Source organism: Stegodyphus dumicola, chromosome 3, assembly GCF_044657685.1.
Source record: "Stegodyphus dumicola isolate Sdum_Otavi_A_Nest chromosome 3, ASM4465768v1".
Lineage (NCBI taxonomy): Eukaryota > Metazoa > Arthropoda > Arachnida > Araneae > Eresidae > Stegodyphus > Stegodyphus dumicola.
In genome coordinates this window covers 255,266,220-255,285,106 of record NC_140770.1, presented here as the reverse complement: position 1 = coordinate 255,285,106, position 18,887 = coordinate 255,266,220, and the positions used below count along the sequence as shown (strand labels likewise).

The 18,887-nt window shown below is 30.8% G+C and overlaps 1 protein-coding gene across 1 annotated transcript; it reads left to right on the top strand.

Annotated features, from left to right (window-relative positions):
* Window positions 1-10,215: 10,215 nt before the first annotated feature.
* Arl4 (ADP ribosylation factor-like 4) lies at window positions 10,216-14,744 on the top strand. Its single transcript, XM_035369888.2, has one exon. The coding sequence runs from the start codon at window positions 11,215-11,217 to the stop codon at window positions 11,818-11,820; it is 606 nt and encodes a 201-aa protein (XP_035225779.1). The 5' UTR covers window positions 10,216-11,214; the 3' UTR covers window positions 11,821-14,744.
* The last annotated feature ends 4,143 nt before the right edge of the window (window positions 14,745-18,887 follow it).

The window sequence follows — 18,887 nt, the reverse complement described above, 5'->3', positions numbered from 1 at the left end:
AAAATTCATCACCTTCAATTTTTTATTTTGGATGCAGACGATAATGAACCGCAATACAGTTAGAAATTGCGAAATATGTTTATTGTAAAACGTAAGAAACGAATTTTTAGAAATCACACATATGATATAAGGTAACGACTGTTAGCAATTAATTAGTTCCTTTAATAAAAACACATTCCGTCAAAACATTAATTGTTAAATACTTGCTTTATTCAGAAACATTACCGTCAACATTACTGCTCAAAATCTTACAGTTCAAAATATTATCGTTCTGAAAAAAACTGTTGTTGCCAATCGGGAAAATACATTTTAAATAAAATTAATACGTTGCGTTTACGTTCGGGCATCCTGACTTAGTTACGACCTCGGAACATTAAGAACTTATATTTAAAAAAATTAAATCTTTAATATTAATATTTATAGTTCGAAAGTCTTTAGCTGTCATATAGATTCACCGTCGTTTTCTATTCTTTTTCCGTGTCCTAGTTTTAGTAATATGCGGCGTGTTGTTATCGTTATCCTCAGTAACACTAATGTCATCACCATCATCATCGTCTTCTTCTGATTCAGCTTGACACTGCCATGACTTTAATTGGCTCACATGAGCTGTCGTACTAAAGAAATGTCCTTTCACCTTCTCTTCTAATTGAGTCACTCTAGGTATCACTTGGTAAAACTTCTGTAACTACCAAAGGTCCTCGATACTTTTGTTGTGTTTTGGTTGATTCTCCAGTTGATTTAGGTACTCTTCTCATAACTACTATTTCTCCTCGTTCGAATGTTAAAGAATTGCTTTTCTTCTTGTCATAATTTGCTTTCATTTTCATCTGCATATCTTCAATTCTCTTTCTAGCTTCATTCTGTAAGATTACTGGATTCTCCCATTCATCTGCGTCTTCATCTGTAATCATCCTCATCAATCCGTCGTTAAATTTTGGTGAATAACCGTGAAGCATTTCGAAAGGAGTTTTATTTGTAGTCTTATTTATCATATTGTTTAGATTTCTTTCGCATTCCTTAATCTTTTTGTCCCAGTCTCTCTGATTCGGATTTTCCATACTCGTTTTAATCTTAGCCAAAATTGTTCGATTTGCTCTTTCCACCATTCCATTACCACTTGGATGCTGAGTTGAATTGAGTGTATGACTGATTCCATTATTTTGACAGTACTCTCGAAATTCCTTTGCTATGAAACATGTTCCTCTATCGCTGATAATTTTTTCTGGTAACCCAAAATCATCTACAAAACTCTTCAATGCAACTAACACATACTTGGTTGCAGTACTTTTCATAGGATATAAGCGTGTAAATCTCGTAAAATTATCAATTATTACAAATAATTCTGTATTTCCTCTTGAACTTTTTACGAATGGTCCTAAATGATCTATATGTATAATTGCAAAAGGTCTTCTACCAGGTCTAATTGGATGCAGTACTCCTTGTTTCTTACCACTAGGCAGTTTATTTACTAGGCATTCGAAACACATCGAAATGTGACGCATAACATATCGTTTCATTCCTTTAAACCAGTATGATTCCTTGATTTTGGCAACAGTTCTGTCTGCTGAAAAATGTCCCAAAAGATCGTGAAATTTTACTATAATACCTTTTCTCATCGATTTAGGTATGACATATAACAATTTCTCCTTTTCCTGATCTTTCACTTTACGAAACAATCGATTATTCTTCAAGACGTAATTTTCAGTTACATATTTCTCTGCATTCGTTCTATCATTTATCTTTTTCTTTAAAATGTCTATTAATTTGCGTAATTTTGGATCTGAATGCTGAATCATAAGAATTTGTTCATCTATCGTTAGCGTTAAACAAACTTCCAAGTTGTTTTCAATTATAGAGTCTAAAGTTTCTTCTGGCTGATCAACTGGCGATCGGCTCAATGCATCTATGTGACTCATTCTTTTGCCTTGCCTGTGCTTTATTTCAAGATTGTATTCCTGGATCAGATTACTCCACCTTGCTATCTGAGGATTTGAAGTTTTCTTCGCATTTAAATAAACTAAAGCTTGGCAGTCTGTAATTACCGTAAATCAGATCCCAATTAAAAATTGTCGAAGTCGTGTCAAAGTCCAAACTATAGCCATTAATTCTAATTTGCTTGAATGATAATTCTTTTCTGTTTCTTTTGTTCCTTTACTTACACAATAAACTAAATGCCACTTTCTATCTTCACCTTTTTGCAACAGCATTCCTGCCAGTCCTTTGTTGCTCGCGTCTGTGTGCACTTCAGTCTCTGCTTCGGGATTATATAATGCTAGTATTAGTTCATTAGTTAAATGATCCTTTAAAGTACTGAATGCTTCTTGCTGATCTTCGTTCCAACGAAATGTTTCATCCTTCCTCGTCAGTCTCGTTAGCGGCTCAGCTTTCTCTGCGTATTTCGGTACAAACCTTCTAAAGAAACTTGTAAGACCTAAAAATTGTTTAACTTCATGTTCATTGGTTGGTTTAGGAAAGTTTAATATGGCTCGTACTTTTCTTGGTCCAGGTTGCATACCATTTGATTTTATTAGAAATCCCAAATACTCAACTTCATCTTTTCCAAATTCGCATTTTGTCAGTTTCAATGTCAGCATTGCTTCTCTCAATCTATCAAACACTTTCCTAAGTTTTTCCATCATTTCTTCCCAAGATTTAGCCGGAATTAATATATCGTCCAAATAGCACAATACTTCTTTATTATGCAATGGACCTAAAACTTGATTCATAAGTCTCTGAAATTCTGCAGGTGCATTAGCTAACCCAAAGATCACACGTTCAAATTGACCAGTATCATCTGGAGTGATGAAAGCTGTTTTCAGTTTCGCTTCTTCAGTTAAAGGAATCTGCAAATATCCATGAGCTAAGTCCAATGTAGTGAAAACTTCTATCCTAGGGAGTGGAAATTTATCTTTAACAGTTTGCGAATTCAACTTTCTATAATCTATCACTAATCGTAATTCACCTGTTTTTTTCTTTACGAGTAAAACTGGACTAGCATACGGAGATCTTGTTTCAGTAACAATTCCATATTTCTTCCATTCATTTATTATCTTCTTTATAGAAGCACGCTCTTCGGCATTGGTTTTATACGACTTCATGCAAATAGGCTTACTCCCTTCAATTTCTTTAATATCCATTTTTGTTAAGTTTGTACACCCTAATTCCTCCATATTTAATGCAAAACAATCTCGATACTCATTTATCAAATGTAAAACTTCCTGTTTTCTTTCTGGCGTAGTATTGTTATTAACTTTAATTTCTTCTAAAGTAATCGGTCTCCTAAACTTCTTAATTTCATTTATTATCAGTATTTCCTTTTGACTTGAATTTTCAGTTTCCTGATCTGAACTTGGTTCAGCTAATTCTGCTACTTCCGCTCTACCGATACATTGATTCTCTATCAAAATTAGTTTTCGATCGCTGTAGTTAGTGACTGGTATCACTGTTTCTCCCTGTATTACTTCCAATAATGAGCCCAACTCATCTTCCGATCCACTTATTAAAACATAACCGTTATTTATTTCATCAGTTTTAACTTTCACGAAATTAACCGTATTACTTTCGATTTGAGTTTCTTGGGAAGCCTTCAGTTTAATTCGCGAAGTGTTGCTATCATTTTGCAACTGTGAAAATGGGCAGTCATTAGCATAGCGTATGTGCAAGGTATTACCTATCTTGGCGTATGCAATATGCGGTAAATCAATCCATGTTCGACCAACTAATAAGTCGCATGGTTGCGTTTCATCTCCTACAATGAGAACTGTAATGTCCTTTCCTTCCACATTATCAATCTCTAAGTTAACAGTTACTTTTCCCAATGTTCTAGCGGTTGGTTTATTCTGGTTCCCAAAACCAAACAATTCCTCCACATCAGGTTTTATAATAAGATTCAGTCTCTTAGCCGCAGACTGTTTCAATAAACACGAACTAGAACCCGTATCTATGATTGCAGTAATTTCTTCCCCATTATTGATGCGAGCATACTTTAAATATACAGCTGGTGAAACACCTGAATTCTGGTCCACGGTTAAATAATTTTTAACATTTGTCAAGTCTGGATTCTTAGACGTACACTTTTTAAAAGTATGACCCTTTTCATTACATTTCCTGCAAATAATTTCTTTTTTAGGCTGAGGACAATCCGTCGCTATATGTCCATAATCACCACAATTGAAGCATTTCGGCTCACCCTTTTCATTGCGGATGCCAGAATTATATTCCCTTTTCCTTTCGTCTGTTTTATAAAACTTATCTCTCAGATTGTATTTATTATCAAAACTGTTTTTAAAACCCACTTTGAAATTACCATCTGTCTGCATGGAATCGTTAACATTTCTTTGTCTTGAATACTGATTATAGGATCCTTCATAAAATTTAGAACCAGATTTGGGCTTAGAATTATGCCTAAAAGTTTTATTTTCTACTTGAAGTACTTTTATCCCTGCCCGAATATTTTCATATTCATCTAGTTTTTCAGCTAACTCTTCAGGAGTAATGAATTTAGACCAATCATCAATGAAATGGTCTCGGATAGCAGCGGGGACCCTTTTCTTTAATTGATCAGTAATAATAAGTTGTTTTAAAGAGTCAAAATCTGTTACATTTAATCCAGCAAGCCACTCTTCAAAATAATTTTTTAATTCAAACGTGATATCCTTCCACGTATTACGCAAAGTTTTAATATGATCAACGAACTTTTGCCGAAACTGTTCAGGGCTTTAAATTTTCTCAGTAGCAGTTGCTTAACGTGCTTATAGTCGTTAGCTTTCTCTTCTGATTCACGGGCAATTAATTGAGTTATTTCATAAGGCAATAGACCCAACAGCTGAGAAACCCAGTTTTGTTCTTCTAACCCAATACGTCGTGCCTGTCTCTCAAATAAAACTAGATAAAAACTTATATCACCTTCATTCAAATCATACTTATGCATTAATTTAATCATATTACAAATATTTCTTCTACTAACATTAGAAGGAACAGAATCATTTACATTACTACTTCTGATTTCCGCTTCTATTTTCAATTTTTCAAGTTCAAAAGTTCTTTGCTTATCTTTTTCTTCCATTTCAAATGCTCTTTGCTTATCTTTTTCTTCCATTTCAAATGCTCTTTGCTTATCTTTTTCTAAAATTTCCATTTCAAATGCTCTTTGCTTATCTTTTTCTTTTTCTAAAATTTCTAACTTTTCCCTGTCTAAACGATCATTTATAATTCTATCTAGCATTTGTTTAGTAAAGTCTTCGTTATAATTCTTACTATTCAAAATCATATCTCTTAAGCCTACAATTTTAATATCAGAAGGGACATCTACATCAAGTTCCAAAGCAAGTTCTTTTAAATCACATTTTTTTGCCTCTTGCCAAATAAGCCATCTTAGACTTCAATTTTCAAATACTAATACAATAATTATACTTAAGTTCTTTCCGTTTAATACTTAGACATAACATAAACAGTTTATAAATTCACGTACCTTTCTACTTTCAGTTTTGGCGAGCTTCCGCATTCAGTTTAGGCTTAGCGTACGTTAAGGCAATACGTTGTTAAATCTAGATAATAATTCTAGTTTATCCCACTTCTGAAATGTTAGCAATTAATTAGTTCCTTTATTAAAAACACATTCAGTCAAAACATTAATTGTTAAATATTTGCTTTATTCAGAAACATTACCGTCAACATTACTGCTCAAAATCTTACAGTTCAATATATTATCGTTCTGAAAAAAACTGTTGTTGCCAATCGGGAAAATACATTTTAAATAAAATTAATACGTTGCGTTTACACGACTCATTCCAAAATATTATTAAGTGTACAGACAAAATAACTTTTTGGGTGATTACTTACGCTGATGAGCAATACACTTTTATATAATATCGAAAGCAAATAAAAGATCTTATGCATCATCAATTGGCATCATCAATTGTGCTTTCAAGTATCTGACCTTTGTAACGCACAGGATTTTATTGCTAAGGAAACCTTTATTCCTTATTTTATTACTCTTTACTTGAAATGTAAGGTATAATGTAAGTATAAGGTATAAAAGAAATGCTGTGTGCTGTAAAACCGAGATACATAATGTTTAAAATGTTAAAGACCTATTTATTATTTGTACTAATACAAATGCTTATGATATGAATTTAGGAATATAGTACCAGTTTCTAAAATAAATTTCAGCTCGAATAATTTCAAATTCTGACAATTAATTTTTTACTTTAACAATGATGATGCGAAATGGAGACTCAGAAAAAACACATTTAGTTTAGAACCATGTGTGTGGAAGGTTGCAAAGCTTTTCCAGAAAATGTTATAGTAGGAATGTTCTTACTATCTTCATCATTTTAACCAAATACAGAAAAGAGGAATGTGTTTTCTGTGCTGATTTACTGTAAATAAGCTATTGGTTCGGATAAACAGAAGACTTCTGTGTTTCTTTTTTCTAACATACGCCTCATGTTCCTTGACGCGAAATTTTAAGGCTCTCTTAGTTTGGCCAATGTAAAATAAACCACACTGGCAATGAATCCTATAAATACCCCAGGAATTCATATCCGGAATGGGGTCCTTGAGTATGGAACTCGGAATTTTATTGATGGGAGAATAAACGACCCAGAAGTTAAATTTCTGCAAAATATGTGCAACTTTATAGCTAATTGATGGAAAGAAGGGAATGACAACAGAATTTTTATAATCTCCTAAAACAAGTGGTGCCTTTTAGTGTGTTGAGATGAGAATTTTTTAACTGCTTGATTAATAATGTTGGGTGAAAAGCCCCTGTCAATAGCTATTGCTTTTAAATAATTTAGTTCTTCATCAAGGGATAGTTTGGAGGAGCAAACTTGAAGAGCACGGAAAACATAGGAATAAAATGAAGCTAACTTTTGTTTAGTCGGATGACATGATTTAAAGTGTGGTGGAAGGCAAACCGACGAAGGTTTACGGTAAACCGTAGTACTGAAGTTGGATGTGTTACGTGTGACCAGAATGTCGAGAAACGGAAGAGAATTGCAAGTCTCAAGTTCAAAAGTGAACTGAATAGCAGGATCAATAGAATTCATTGTTGAAAGAACTTTATTTAAATCATCTTAATTACCTTCAAAATCGTCTACGTAGCGGAACCATACCAGGAAAGTTTAAAGCTTCAAACAGTTTTGATTCATAATAATGCATGTAGATATCAGCCAGGTTGGGACTGAGGGGGCTTCCCATGGCTAATCCCTCAGTTTGCTCGTAATATTTATTTTCGAAAATAAAATGTGTTTGTTTCAAATAGAGTTGAGTGCGAGAAATCAGCTCATCAATTTCGATGCAAGAGATATGAAATTCGCGAAGTCTGGTTTCTAGACATCTTAATGCACCCTCCACTGGAACATTGGTGAATAATGATTTTACATCAAAAGAAACCATGAGTAAATTTCTAGGAGAAATGTGTTTAACCTTTTTTACAAACTCTATTGAATTTTTTATGGTGTAAATGTTATTGTTTAATAGAGTTGAAAATCTAGAAACTAAATATTTAGCTAATGCATACGAGGCAGTACCTAAATTTGATACAATAGGGCGGAAAGGAATACCACTTTTATGAATTTTGGGAAGAGCATATAATCTGGCACAATTCGCAACAGATGGGATAAGGGAATGTTTTAGGTTGCTTGAAATGATTTGTGAAGATTTGATTGCAGTTTTTATTTTTGACAGGTCCGAAGGTGAAGGATCTTTAGGGATTGGATTATATGGTTCTTCGTTTAAGAGTTTAGTGACACCATCGATGTAAGTGTTCTTATCCATGACGACTATCTGGCCACCTTTGTCGGCCTTTGAAATGATAACATCCGGGTTAGAATGAATTTCGCGCATTGTAGCTCTTTCTCTCATGGTTAGATTTGGTTTCAAAGGTTTATTATTGAATTTCACATTATGAGCGATAAGATGCCTAATCATTTCTTTCTGTGAATCTGAAACTTTACTGAACTTGAAAGCGTTTTCGATAGGAGCCAAAATCTTTGGAATCGAGGGTTTACAGGTTTGTGGGAAGTTGAAATTATATTTTAGAATTCTCTCTTGTTCTTCTGATAAACTAACATTAAAAATATTAAGTATTGGCTTAATGCTTATACAATGGGAAGATTTTTTGAACTACTTGAACTGGAAGACTGCAAAAGAAGTTTTTCGAATTTAACCGCAAGGGTGTTTTTATGACGGTTAACTGCATTCTCCGCTCTGGACCAAGACTTTTGTTCAAGGGCAGTGAATTTTGGATATGAATTAGCGAGTTCCAGATGAAGTTTATACAGCTCATGTTCAATTTTTTGGACAATTGTTGACGTGTATCCCTTATGACGGACCGAAGTAAGGCAAGTTTGCAGTTTAACAGAATTCTTGAAACGCGACTGGAAGGTTTTTGAATGTTGCACAAAATGTTTGCATATTTAGACAAAAGATAAAATGTAATTTTTTTTTTTTGTTTTTCATAATATTATTTTAATAATGCTTCATTTTAAATGTTAACCATAAGCAATGTCCCTTTAATATCGTCACTACATAAAGGCTCTCGCTAGACATTTGCATGACGCGCCGATTAGACTTGGCGCAGGCCTGCATGAGCACCTTCGTGGATTCCGTCGTGAGTAACGGGGATCCGAAAATTTCCCTTAAAAAATCGTGCATCGTATCCCTTCCCTTAGGCAGATAGCTTTTACTTGCTTTGCCTTAATCAAATAAACCAAGATCAAACAATATGACATCGTTAATTTCTGAGAACTTATAAACTTAATGTTGAAATTTAAAATGAAATAATTATATTAAAACTGACATTTCTTACAACAGCGTGCAAGTTCATATACTAAAGGACGACAACTGTAAATATTGTGATGAATGTGATTTTATCACTGTTCTATGATTGCTGGATTCTTACTGTTTATGTAACTTTTCTTCTTTCTTTTTTAGCCCAGAGCGCGTTAGCCCAGAAGGGCTATTAACTTCGTTTCAGCATTTTTCGTTGAATCAGTATAAATGGCATATGACTTTTCAGATTGCCACCAAATTTTAGAGCCCTGCATTATATTTAAAGAAATTAAATAATGAAGAATGCATAAATGTATATATGTTTCTTGCACTGTGATAAAACAACGGTACCTAGAGACATCAGATTTTGAGTAACGTAATCCTGCACCCGAATATGGGCATCTGGAAGCCCTAATTTGGAATTTATTTTATTGTTTATTTCATATTTTGTAAAACTTTAACCAATTTTTTATTAATAAATTCAACGATTTCGACTATGGCAACACTGTGCGGAATATATATTTATCTCCAGCGCGTGAGACTGTATCGGAAATTCTATAGATATGGCCTTCTTAAATTATTTTGTCATGCTGCTGTTGAAATTAATTTTATGGTTTAAGTGCGAAGAACATGATGTTTAATAAATGAAGGTAACACACGAAACGTTTTTCCTTATATTTATTATACATGATTTCATTTTTACTTTATGATATAGCTTTGTATCAATAAACAATTAATTACCAATTTTATTAATTTTTTGTGATCATTGAATATTGACTATGCTGATCCGTAGCCAATGAATATTGGTTTATCGATTCCCAGTCGACCATTTGACCCCGTGATCTAGATTTTATGCGAGATACGAGGTTTTCAGTAAATCCCTTTAGTTTGTTTTATTCTAGCTAATTCTTTAATTAAAAAACGTTATGATCAATATAATAGAGTACAATATTAATGGAAGCAAACATTTAACCATGAGCTTGCATTTAAATTCCCCAAGCGAAGTTGTCTGTGCGCGTAGTATTTCGAATTGGATATTGTCTATTTATATTTATTTGCTTTCATAGAAAATTGCAACTGAATATTTGAATTTATTTCTAACATTTATTTATAATTCTAATAGCAATAGAACTGAATACAATATTTATTTCTAACATTTACTTATAATTCTAATAGCAATAGAACTGAATGGAATATTTATTTCTAACATTTACTTATAATTCTAATAGCAATAGAACTGAATAGAGTACGCTTCCTTGCGCTAATATTTAAAAAAAATCGTATTTTTCAAAATTGTAAACGGTAATACTCTTCGGAAACAGAAGTTACCAACCTGACTTAAAGACCGCCCACGAGTTTGGCGATAAAAATGATTCGTTGAATGTTTACTCGCCAATAGAAGAAACATAGCAACCCCACGTTGCACTCCGTGCTCATGTCAAATGATAACACCAATGGCAGTCGAAGTATCAGCGGGACTGGGAGCGGAGTTATATTGATATCCGCGGATTTCTATTCTGTATTTGTATATTAAAATGGTTAAGTCGGATCTTGTTCATAACAATTCTCTGGCATCTAGGCATCATTCTTGATTGCATGGCGGTGCTTTAAAAAAAAAAGGGTGTGCCACTGTGGTTTCTTACCTGATCTTGTGCCGGAGGCACAGCGGCAAACAGGTCTTTGAAGGTAGGAGGTCTTACTACCGAGCAACTTCTATGCTGGCAATTCCAGAGTATCATTATTTTTTGATAAATTTCGATCTGCAGCGTTTGAAGAAGCAAAGTATATGAATTAGTTTTTATTTGCAATTGTGTGAATAAACAGGTGTAAGTAAACAAACAAAACAAAAATTAGTACCTGCTTGTCAACAATGTGTCAATGTGTGTGCTTCATTAACAGAAAGGTTCTAGTTTCACTGTTGAAATGAATCAAGTAATTTTATCTGTGCAACATCTCTCTCCCGACTACCGGAGTATCATTATTTCTTGATAAATTCGGATCTTAAGCATTTGAAGAACCAAAGTATATGAATTAGTTTTTATTCGTAATGGTGTGAAGTAACAGGTGTAAGTAAACAAACGAAAAAAATTAGTGCCGAAACAAATGCTTGTTTGTCATAGTTTTATGGTATGTGTGCTTCATTGACAGAAAGGTTCTAGTTTTTCTGTTCAAAAGAATCATCAAATAATTTTATCTGTGAAGCATCTGTCTCCCTTCCGTCATTTTAATTTGACAGACGTGGTAGATACTGTGAGTGAATTATGTTAAGCCGAATTCATTTCTTCATAAAGCGTTAAGAATTATTCGTTCAAATCTTAATAAACAATATTATTTTGATTGAAATTTAGGCTGCATAAATATGCCAACATTTATAAAAGACTTTCGAATGTCATCACAACAAAGGTGTGTCATCTTTAATTAGTGTGTGTTTGGGATATGGGTGCTGGCATGGTGAAAGGCGGCTCAATTCTTGATAGTCTCCCACCGAATCAACCTTTACATGTCGTCATGATTGGACTAGACTCTGCAGGCAAAACTACTGCTTTATATAGACTTAAATTCGATCAGTATATCAATACTGTTCCCACTATAGGATTTAATTGTGAAAAGATCAAAGGAACCACTGGTAAAGCAAAAGGAACTAGCTTTCTTGTGTGGGATGTTGGTGGTCAGGATAAATTACGACCACTTTGGCGATCGTATACCAGGTGTACTGATGGCATTGTTTTTGTGTTGGATAGTGTTGATCAAGAGCGTATGGATGAAGCACGAATGGAACTCATGAAAACCATCCGTTGCCCAGAAAACTCTGGAGTACCTATCCTAGTCCTTGCAAACAAACAAGATCTTCCGAACGCTAAGGAGCCTCAAGAAGTTGAAAAAATCTTGGGACTACATGAACTAGGACCGAATGTTTTATGGCATGTTCAGCCTGCCTGTGCCATTATTGGTGAAGGATTAGATGAAGGACTAGAAGCATTGTACGAAATGATACTAAAACGTAAAAGGTTAGCGAAACTTGCAAAGAAAAAAGGAAGGTAAAGCTTAGTTTATGTGTAAATAGTGTAAACATTCGCCACATATATAATACATGAATGAACATGTACAAATTAGGTACTAATAATTACCACAACTTATTCATTGAAAAGCGCCAAGATATCTAATTTAAGTGGTTGATAATTTATGAATTTGCGGAATAGGAGTAGCGATCAAGAGAGCGTTAAATGCACTGTAAAGCATGTTCTTCCACTTTTGGGCCGAACAAAGTATAGTTCTTTATCGTGTGTTTGTATAAATGTGAATATAGTTTACTTTTATCAAATTTTTTATGTTTCGTGTGGTTTTTGTTTATTCTGATCAAATGCTTTGCCAAAAGTAGGAAAATAAATGAGTGTGTTTTTAGTCATTTAACAAGTTTTAGTCATAAAATTGCCTACATTTACTTTATGTGAAATAAAAGCTGTAAAATATAAAATAGTAAGGAAAATTCCTTTAAATGTCAAAATTTTATATATGTATTAGAAGAATTTTAAAATTAAATTTAAAAATATTTTTAATATCAAGTTTTGAGTATAATAAGAAATGATGATATATTATAAAGAGAATGTTAAATATATATAAGAGAATATTAAAACTTTTATCAAGTACTATTTGTTAAAGAATAGAGATTAAATTATTTTAGATTTACATAAGAAAGGTCTAAAATATAGTGAAGAAACTTAAAGGATTAATCTCTTAAGCTGTGCTATATGTAACTAGCAGAAATGAAATTATTTTAGATTTCCATATGAAATTTTTTAAAGATAAATTGTGAGGAAACTTGAGAGATTTTCTTTTAAGCTCAAAGCTATTTCTATGGAAACTATGGAATGAGACTGTTAATTTTTTTATTGTGCCTTATGATCAATATATTATTTTGCTCTAATCTAATAAGTGTCACATTTATTAAAATTTATAACTTAAATACTTTTGGGATGGGTATTCTGTTCAGCTAATGTATGTACAGATGAGAATACTGGAAGTGATCATGAATTGTGTCAAGTGGTTAAGAAATGTATAAAGTTTAGTGTTAATTAATTTATTAATCATTTTGTAATAAAATAAATATAATTAAGTTGTTATATAACACTTGAGTTTTTGTAAATTTTTACGAAAATTGATCTTAAATTTAGTTATATCAGGTTACTGCATACATCCTGGTTGAATATGCGAAGTATTAATATGTAATTCTCTAGAAAATGCTGGAATAATTAAAGGATTGACTGATCATTGCACCTTTCCATTTTATATATTTTTAATTTTTTTAACTGATTAGTGATTTGATATTCCTTTAGAACTGTATTAGGTCACATTTCTTTCATATGTTATTTTTTCTTAGAAATTGCTGTTACTAAACTACTAATTGAAACAGAACAGTTATTGATATTATGTCATGTCAGTTTTAAAAAACAGTTGTCATTTTTTTAAAAACAGTTTATGTAATGCTTGTAAAAGTATCTATTTTCTGTCATAGAGCTGGGTGTCATTTAAGTAATTGGTAATGTTAGAAATTTCAAATAAATGGTTTGCACTTAGTCAGAAGGGAAAAGGGGTAAAGTGCAGAATCACCCACTTATATGGCGCATATCAGTGTGTACATGGACAAAGTCAAGGGAGTGCGCAATGGCAAGTTTGTGCAATTCTCTGATTTTTTTTAAGTGAAAATAGGTTGATGTGTACATGGATAACAAGTTTGTGCAATGCTTGTTATTTTCGAGTCTATGCAAAATCGCCCACTTATATGGCACATAATCTTGAGAAATGTACGAAGCAGTGGGTAATTCTGCCCTTACCCCAGGAAAAGTTCAATTTCATAAGCTAAGTATTTTTTTTAAGATATATCTGCTTTTATTTTAGTATCAGACATGTACGTAATATAATTAATTTAAGCCAGGCATGTTTATAATTTTGATTTACTTTGCTGGAAACATAAAGAATTTGGTATAAAAGTGCTGCTAACTAGTGTCTCACAGTTTGGACTTGGCTTAAATGGTGGTGGACACTTAAGTGGTTTTCTTAAATTTGAAAATATTTTGTTCAAGAAAATGGGGAGAAAATTCTTTTATTTTTTAAATTGTATTTTTAGCAATTTTTAACTTTTTGTAAAATTAATAAAAATATTACAAAAAGAACAAATATTATGCATGTTAAAAAGAAGTACTGTGAAATTAGTTCCTTAAGGATTTTGTTTTCTTATGTGAGATATTCTGATGAAGAATGAAAATTATATCATTTATTTCACGTTATGTTAAGTTATTTTTAAAAATATTTGAAAATTACTTACGGGTGCATATGGCTATAAAAGTATTAAGTAGCTCTGAAATCACATACTTAACCAGTAAAACAGTAACACTTAAACATACATTTTACCACAAATTGTATTTCTAGTTATGATTTGAGAACCTTAACAGTATGTCAAATATATAATATAAAAATTTTAAGTTTTAATTATTAACAAAATGTATTTAAATGGTTGTAAGTGTAAATTCAAAGAATGTGCAATTAATATTATTAAGTATTTTTCATAAGATCTAATAATTTATATAATTTCATTTAGAAAATTTAAATAAGTTTTGATAAATAATAAATTTGGTTAGCATGCATTATATAATACATTCAGTCATATTTTAATAATATAAAGATGATGTATTTATTTTTCATTTAATGCATTTGATCATTTACCTCATATTTTATTTCAAATTTTCAATGTGTTCTGTAGGAGAACGATGTTTTTGCTCATTTGTTTTTGTGTTAGTGTAGTAAAACTGTGATGAACTGCTACATCATATGCATAAAAACTTTATCATTTACTGCATGTATTTAGTTTATTTATTAACAGATGATTTTGTAACATCTGGAATTTTCAGTTTGCCAAATGTAACTTGAAAATAATAAAAAAAAAAAAAAAAAATCATTTTAGTGTTTTCAGTGTGAAACATTATGTCATTTCTGAAATAATTAGCTGTTTATGTCATTCTTTACATTTAAAGAATAACTATAACATTCTTTACATTTAAAGAATAATAACTATAACATTCTTTACATTTTAAGAATAATTATTCCATTAATATTTTTCATCTGGTGTGTTTAAAGATCTGTCATATCTCATTTTCTTCAGTCATGCATTAACATAAAACTTATTTATATTAACCAAACCACATTTCTTAAGTCAAAGGACTATGATACGTATATCACTTGCTATAGAAATTTATATTGTAAATAATTAAAAGTTCAGAAAATGAATTTCCAGTAACTTGAAAATTCTAACAAGTTTAAAACATATGCAAAGCATAGCTTAAACAAATACTTTTATCTTTATTATTATTATTATTTTAAGGGCATGATTGGTGTCTACCTGATGACTGATTTTGTATTTTCCAAAAGATTTATATATTTATATTTTTTAAGAATAGTATGAAATTCCTGAATCGTGGCTGCTGCTTTAGTAATATGTAGCGAATCTGTTTTTCAGGCACTTATATAATGTAAGTTGAAACATCTTATATTTAACCTCCATTCGTCTGTAATTATAATATTTGAAGTCGTGTATAAATGAAAGCAGTGAGTCTTTATCTGAATTATTTTATAAGACTAGTCCAAAGAGTTAACTTAGTTTTCATTTTATGAATGTATTGTGCAGTTTCCATAATAGTTTTAAAACTATATGAAATTTTTAATTATATTAACTAATATAGGAGCATTTATTGACATTTTTCAGTTAATTAATTATGGTTACATTCATATAATATCTAATCGGACTGTTGACGTTTATGTCCTGTGTATGCTGAAGTTTATGTTTTTGGTCTGTGATTATCATTAGTTGCTTTAATACTATTAAAATAGTTATGTGGTGCTTAAATGGAAGATAGTAATGCCAAATAATATATCTTTTTAATTAATTTTATATCTTTTATATATTTTAATTGGCTTACTGGAAGTTATGAAGTAACTCAAAACAATGCATATCAATACATACTCAAAAAATGCATATCATTTCATTTGATATGCATTTTTTTAGTAAACTGTTGCTTCACTTGTTTCAGTGTAAATACAATAACCAGATCTAGAGGAGAAATAGCCTCTTCAGCATAATGCTTAAACTTTTATTTTTATACTATTAACTAATAACAAATGTTAATTAATTAAATAACATATATTGCACAGTATTTTATGATATCCTGTCCAGTTTGAAACATGTATTCTTGCTGTCATGTAACTGAATAACATTGATACTGTGGGCATAAGGTGTAGTATGTTTTGCTTTCAATTATTGCATATGTACACTGCTCAAAAAAAAAAAAAAAATGGGACAGTGCTATATCTCCCGTTCTACTGGGGCTATTCATGAAATTCAAATTGCGTTCTTCATGTCTCGAAAGCGCGACTTGGGATATATATTAGATTTATATATAGCACTATTCTAACATAGGTATTTTGACACAAAATCGGACTTTTTCTGAAATAACATACCAATTTTTTTACATATTTCGATTCTACGACTCAAATTATGCCAGAATACCAAGTTTTGTAAAAATCGTACGAGTAGTTTTTCAAATATTAGCTCTCAAAATTTTAGCTCCTCAATGTTAATTGAATTTGGCAAATATTTATTTATATCTCTTTTTTTATTAAACTTTTTTGATTTTTTCTCTCACATTTCGAAATTTAGGTTCATTCCAAATAAAATTTACCCATTTTTTGTGTTTTATTTTTTAAATTTCTATTTTTAAATAATTTTTATAAATTTTTCGAAAACAATTTTGAATTATAACCTATAAAATTTTTACCATCATCTTAAAGTAGGTATATTTTTAAGCATATCTGCAAAAAATTAGACTTTTTTATTCAAAATTTTCTAAGATATACACAAATTTACATATTTTCGCGTTTTGAAATTTGGCATCTTTTTTTTGAGCGATAATAACGCCAAATGTGGTCTATGGATTTTTGTTACACTGTATTGCCACAGCTATTTTTAACCTTAAATTTCAAGTAAAATTTTATGGAGAATTAATTACATGACATATTTTCCCTCAATGATGCCTAATAAATATTTATTAATACTATATGAAAAGCTATTTTTTTTAATAAATTGTTTAATATTTTTTTTTAATTTCTATCTTTTATTTATTTATTTATTTATTTTTTTAATAAGAGTAAATTTTTACCTTCGGCGTTTTATCGTCTGCTACTTTACTTCGTTTAAATCGAATTGTCTAAAACTGAGAATTTTCGTTTGATGTTTATTTGAATTTTATGACAGTAACTGCATAATTTATATCTAAAAACATAAGATTTAGAATAATCATTTTTATAAAAGTCAAATTATGATATAAACATACAACCCTCTAGAGACTGAATTAATGGAAGCTCGGTGGTTGTGTAGAAATGATCTGCAGCTACTTAATGGCTGGATAAGTCAGCAGATTCTGTGGACAAGTAAGAATAATTATATAAACGACACCCAACATTCTGGATTCAATTAACAACGAGGATATGATGTTTATTAAATGAATTCAAGAAGTTTTAAAACATAAAAAATCAACTCATTATTTATCCTAAAATGTATTTTTGTGCGTAGCGTATTTTCATTATTCTAATTTTAAATTCTAATTTAGAATGTAATTGCCAAAAACTGAATCCTAATCATCAGTAATATAATAAGTAATTATTATGGTTATTAATAAATCCTTCTTATAAAGTAACTGCAAATATTTCAAAAAACTTTCTGTCTGAATGCAAACATTTTTCTATGCAAATATTTTAAATTTTATATTAATCAAAATTGCACACCATATTATTTATTTGCACTTCAATTCTTACCGACAGTTCTAGTAGAAGTTACAAATCAATTATATTTAATTAAGGATTGGATTGGATTGAATTGGATTATTTAATTATGGCAAAGCACACGAGGGCTGTCTGCCTAAAGGGAGAGATGCCTTCGTGGAGGATTTTCTAAGGGAAACTGGCTCGTACACACGTTACACATGGGGAAAACCACGAAAACGCTCATGCGGCCAGCCCGTTCGCGGGATTCGAACCTCGAACCGATGTTCAGAGTCTTCACCGCTTGGCCTTTGGTGGTCCTTTATGAAATGGAAGGCGATAACTTTATTTAAAATGATTGTCAGAAATACCAAAATGTTTCGAAAAGTTGGATACTTTTTAATATACTTTCAGAATGCTTAAAGAAAAAGAGAAGAAAACTAAATATTTTCGTAAAATTTAGTATTTGTATTTTTTTTTTTAATTTAAAACTTTTCAATGTTATGATGTTTGATTCTTGCGATTTCAAAAATAAAATATTTGACTAAAATATGAATAACATTTTAAGAAACCAAATGTAGGATAAAATTGTGTAAAGCAATTGGCACAATGATAAAACTGTTTAAAGCAGTGTATGCAAATCATCCTAAGTTAAAATGTCGGTTATACATCTCTTATTTATATATATCTTTTCTGAATGGAACATTGAAAGGCGTGTAAAACTGTGCTTTACTGTATTTTCTCTTTTAATATAGTATGCAGTTTTCAAACTCATCGTAGTCTGGGTTACAAAGTATTCTTCCGAAAGAAACCCAGTTCAAATAAATAAAATTAAATTCTGGAAAATTTATATTAATAAATATATTTAAAATGCTCAGTTGGAAGAAATAAATAGAAAATTTTAAAACAATTATCTGAAGAGACAATGCAACACAAACAATTAAAATAAGTATAAAAATTTAAAAATTACCTAAAATAATAACTATGACGAAAAATATATATAAAGAAAACTATTTGAAAAAAATAAACGCTGCACCTTTATTTACGCAGTTCGAATAGGTAAATAGAAATTTTTAAAACAGTTATTCGAAAAAAAAAAACGTGCAACTTAAACAATTAAAATGAAATTCGAAAAAGAAAAAATTACTTAAAATAATAAGTTATAATAAAAAATATAATATAAAGAATATTATTTGGAAAAAAGGAACGATGGTGACTTTTTTCCCTCTCATGGGAAAGGAAACTAGGTTGCCATATATTAAGAAGTTCGCCAAGTGAAGTATTCTTGGTGCAAACTGACA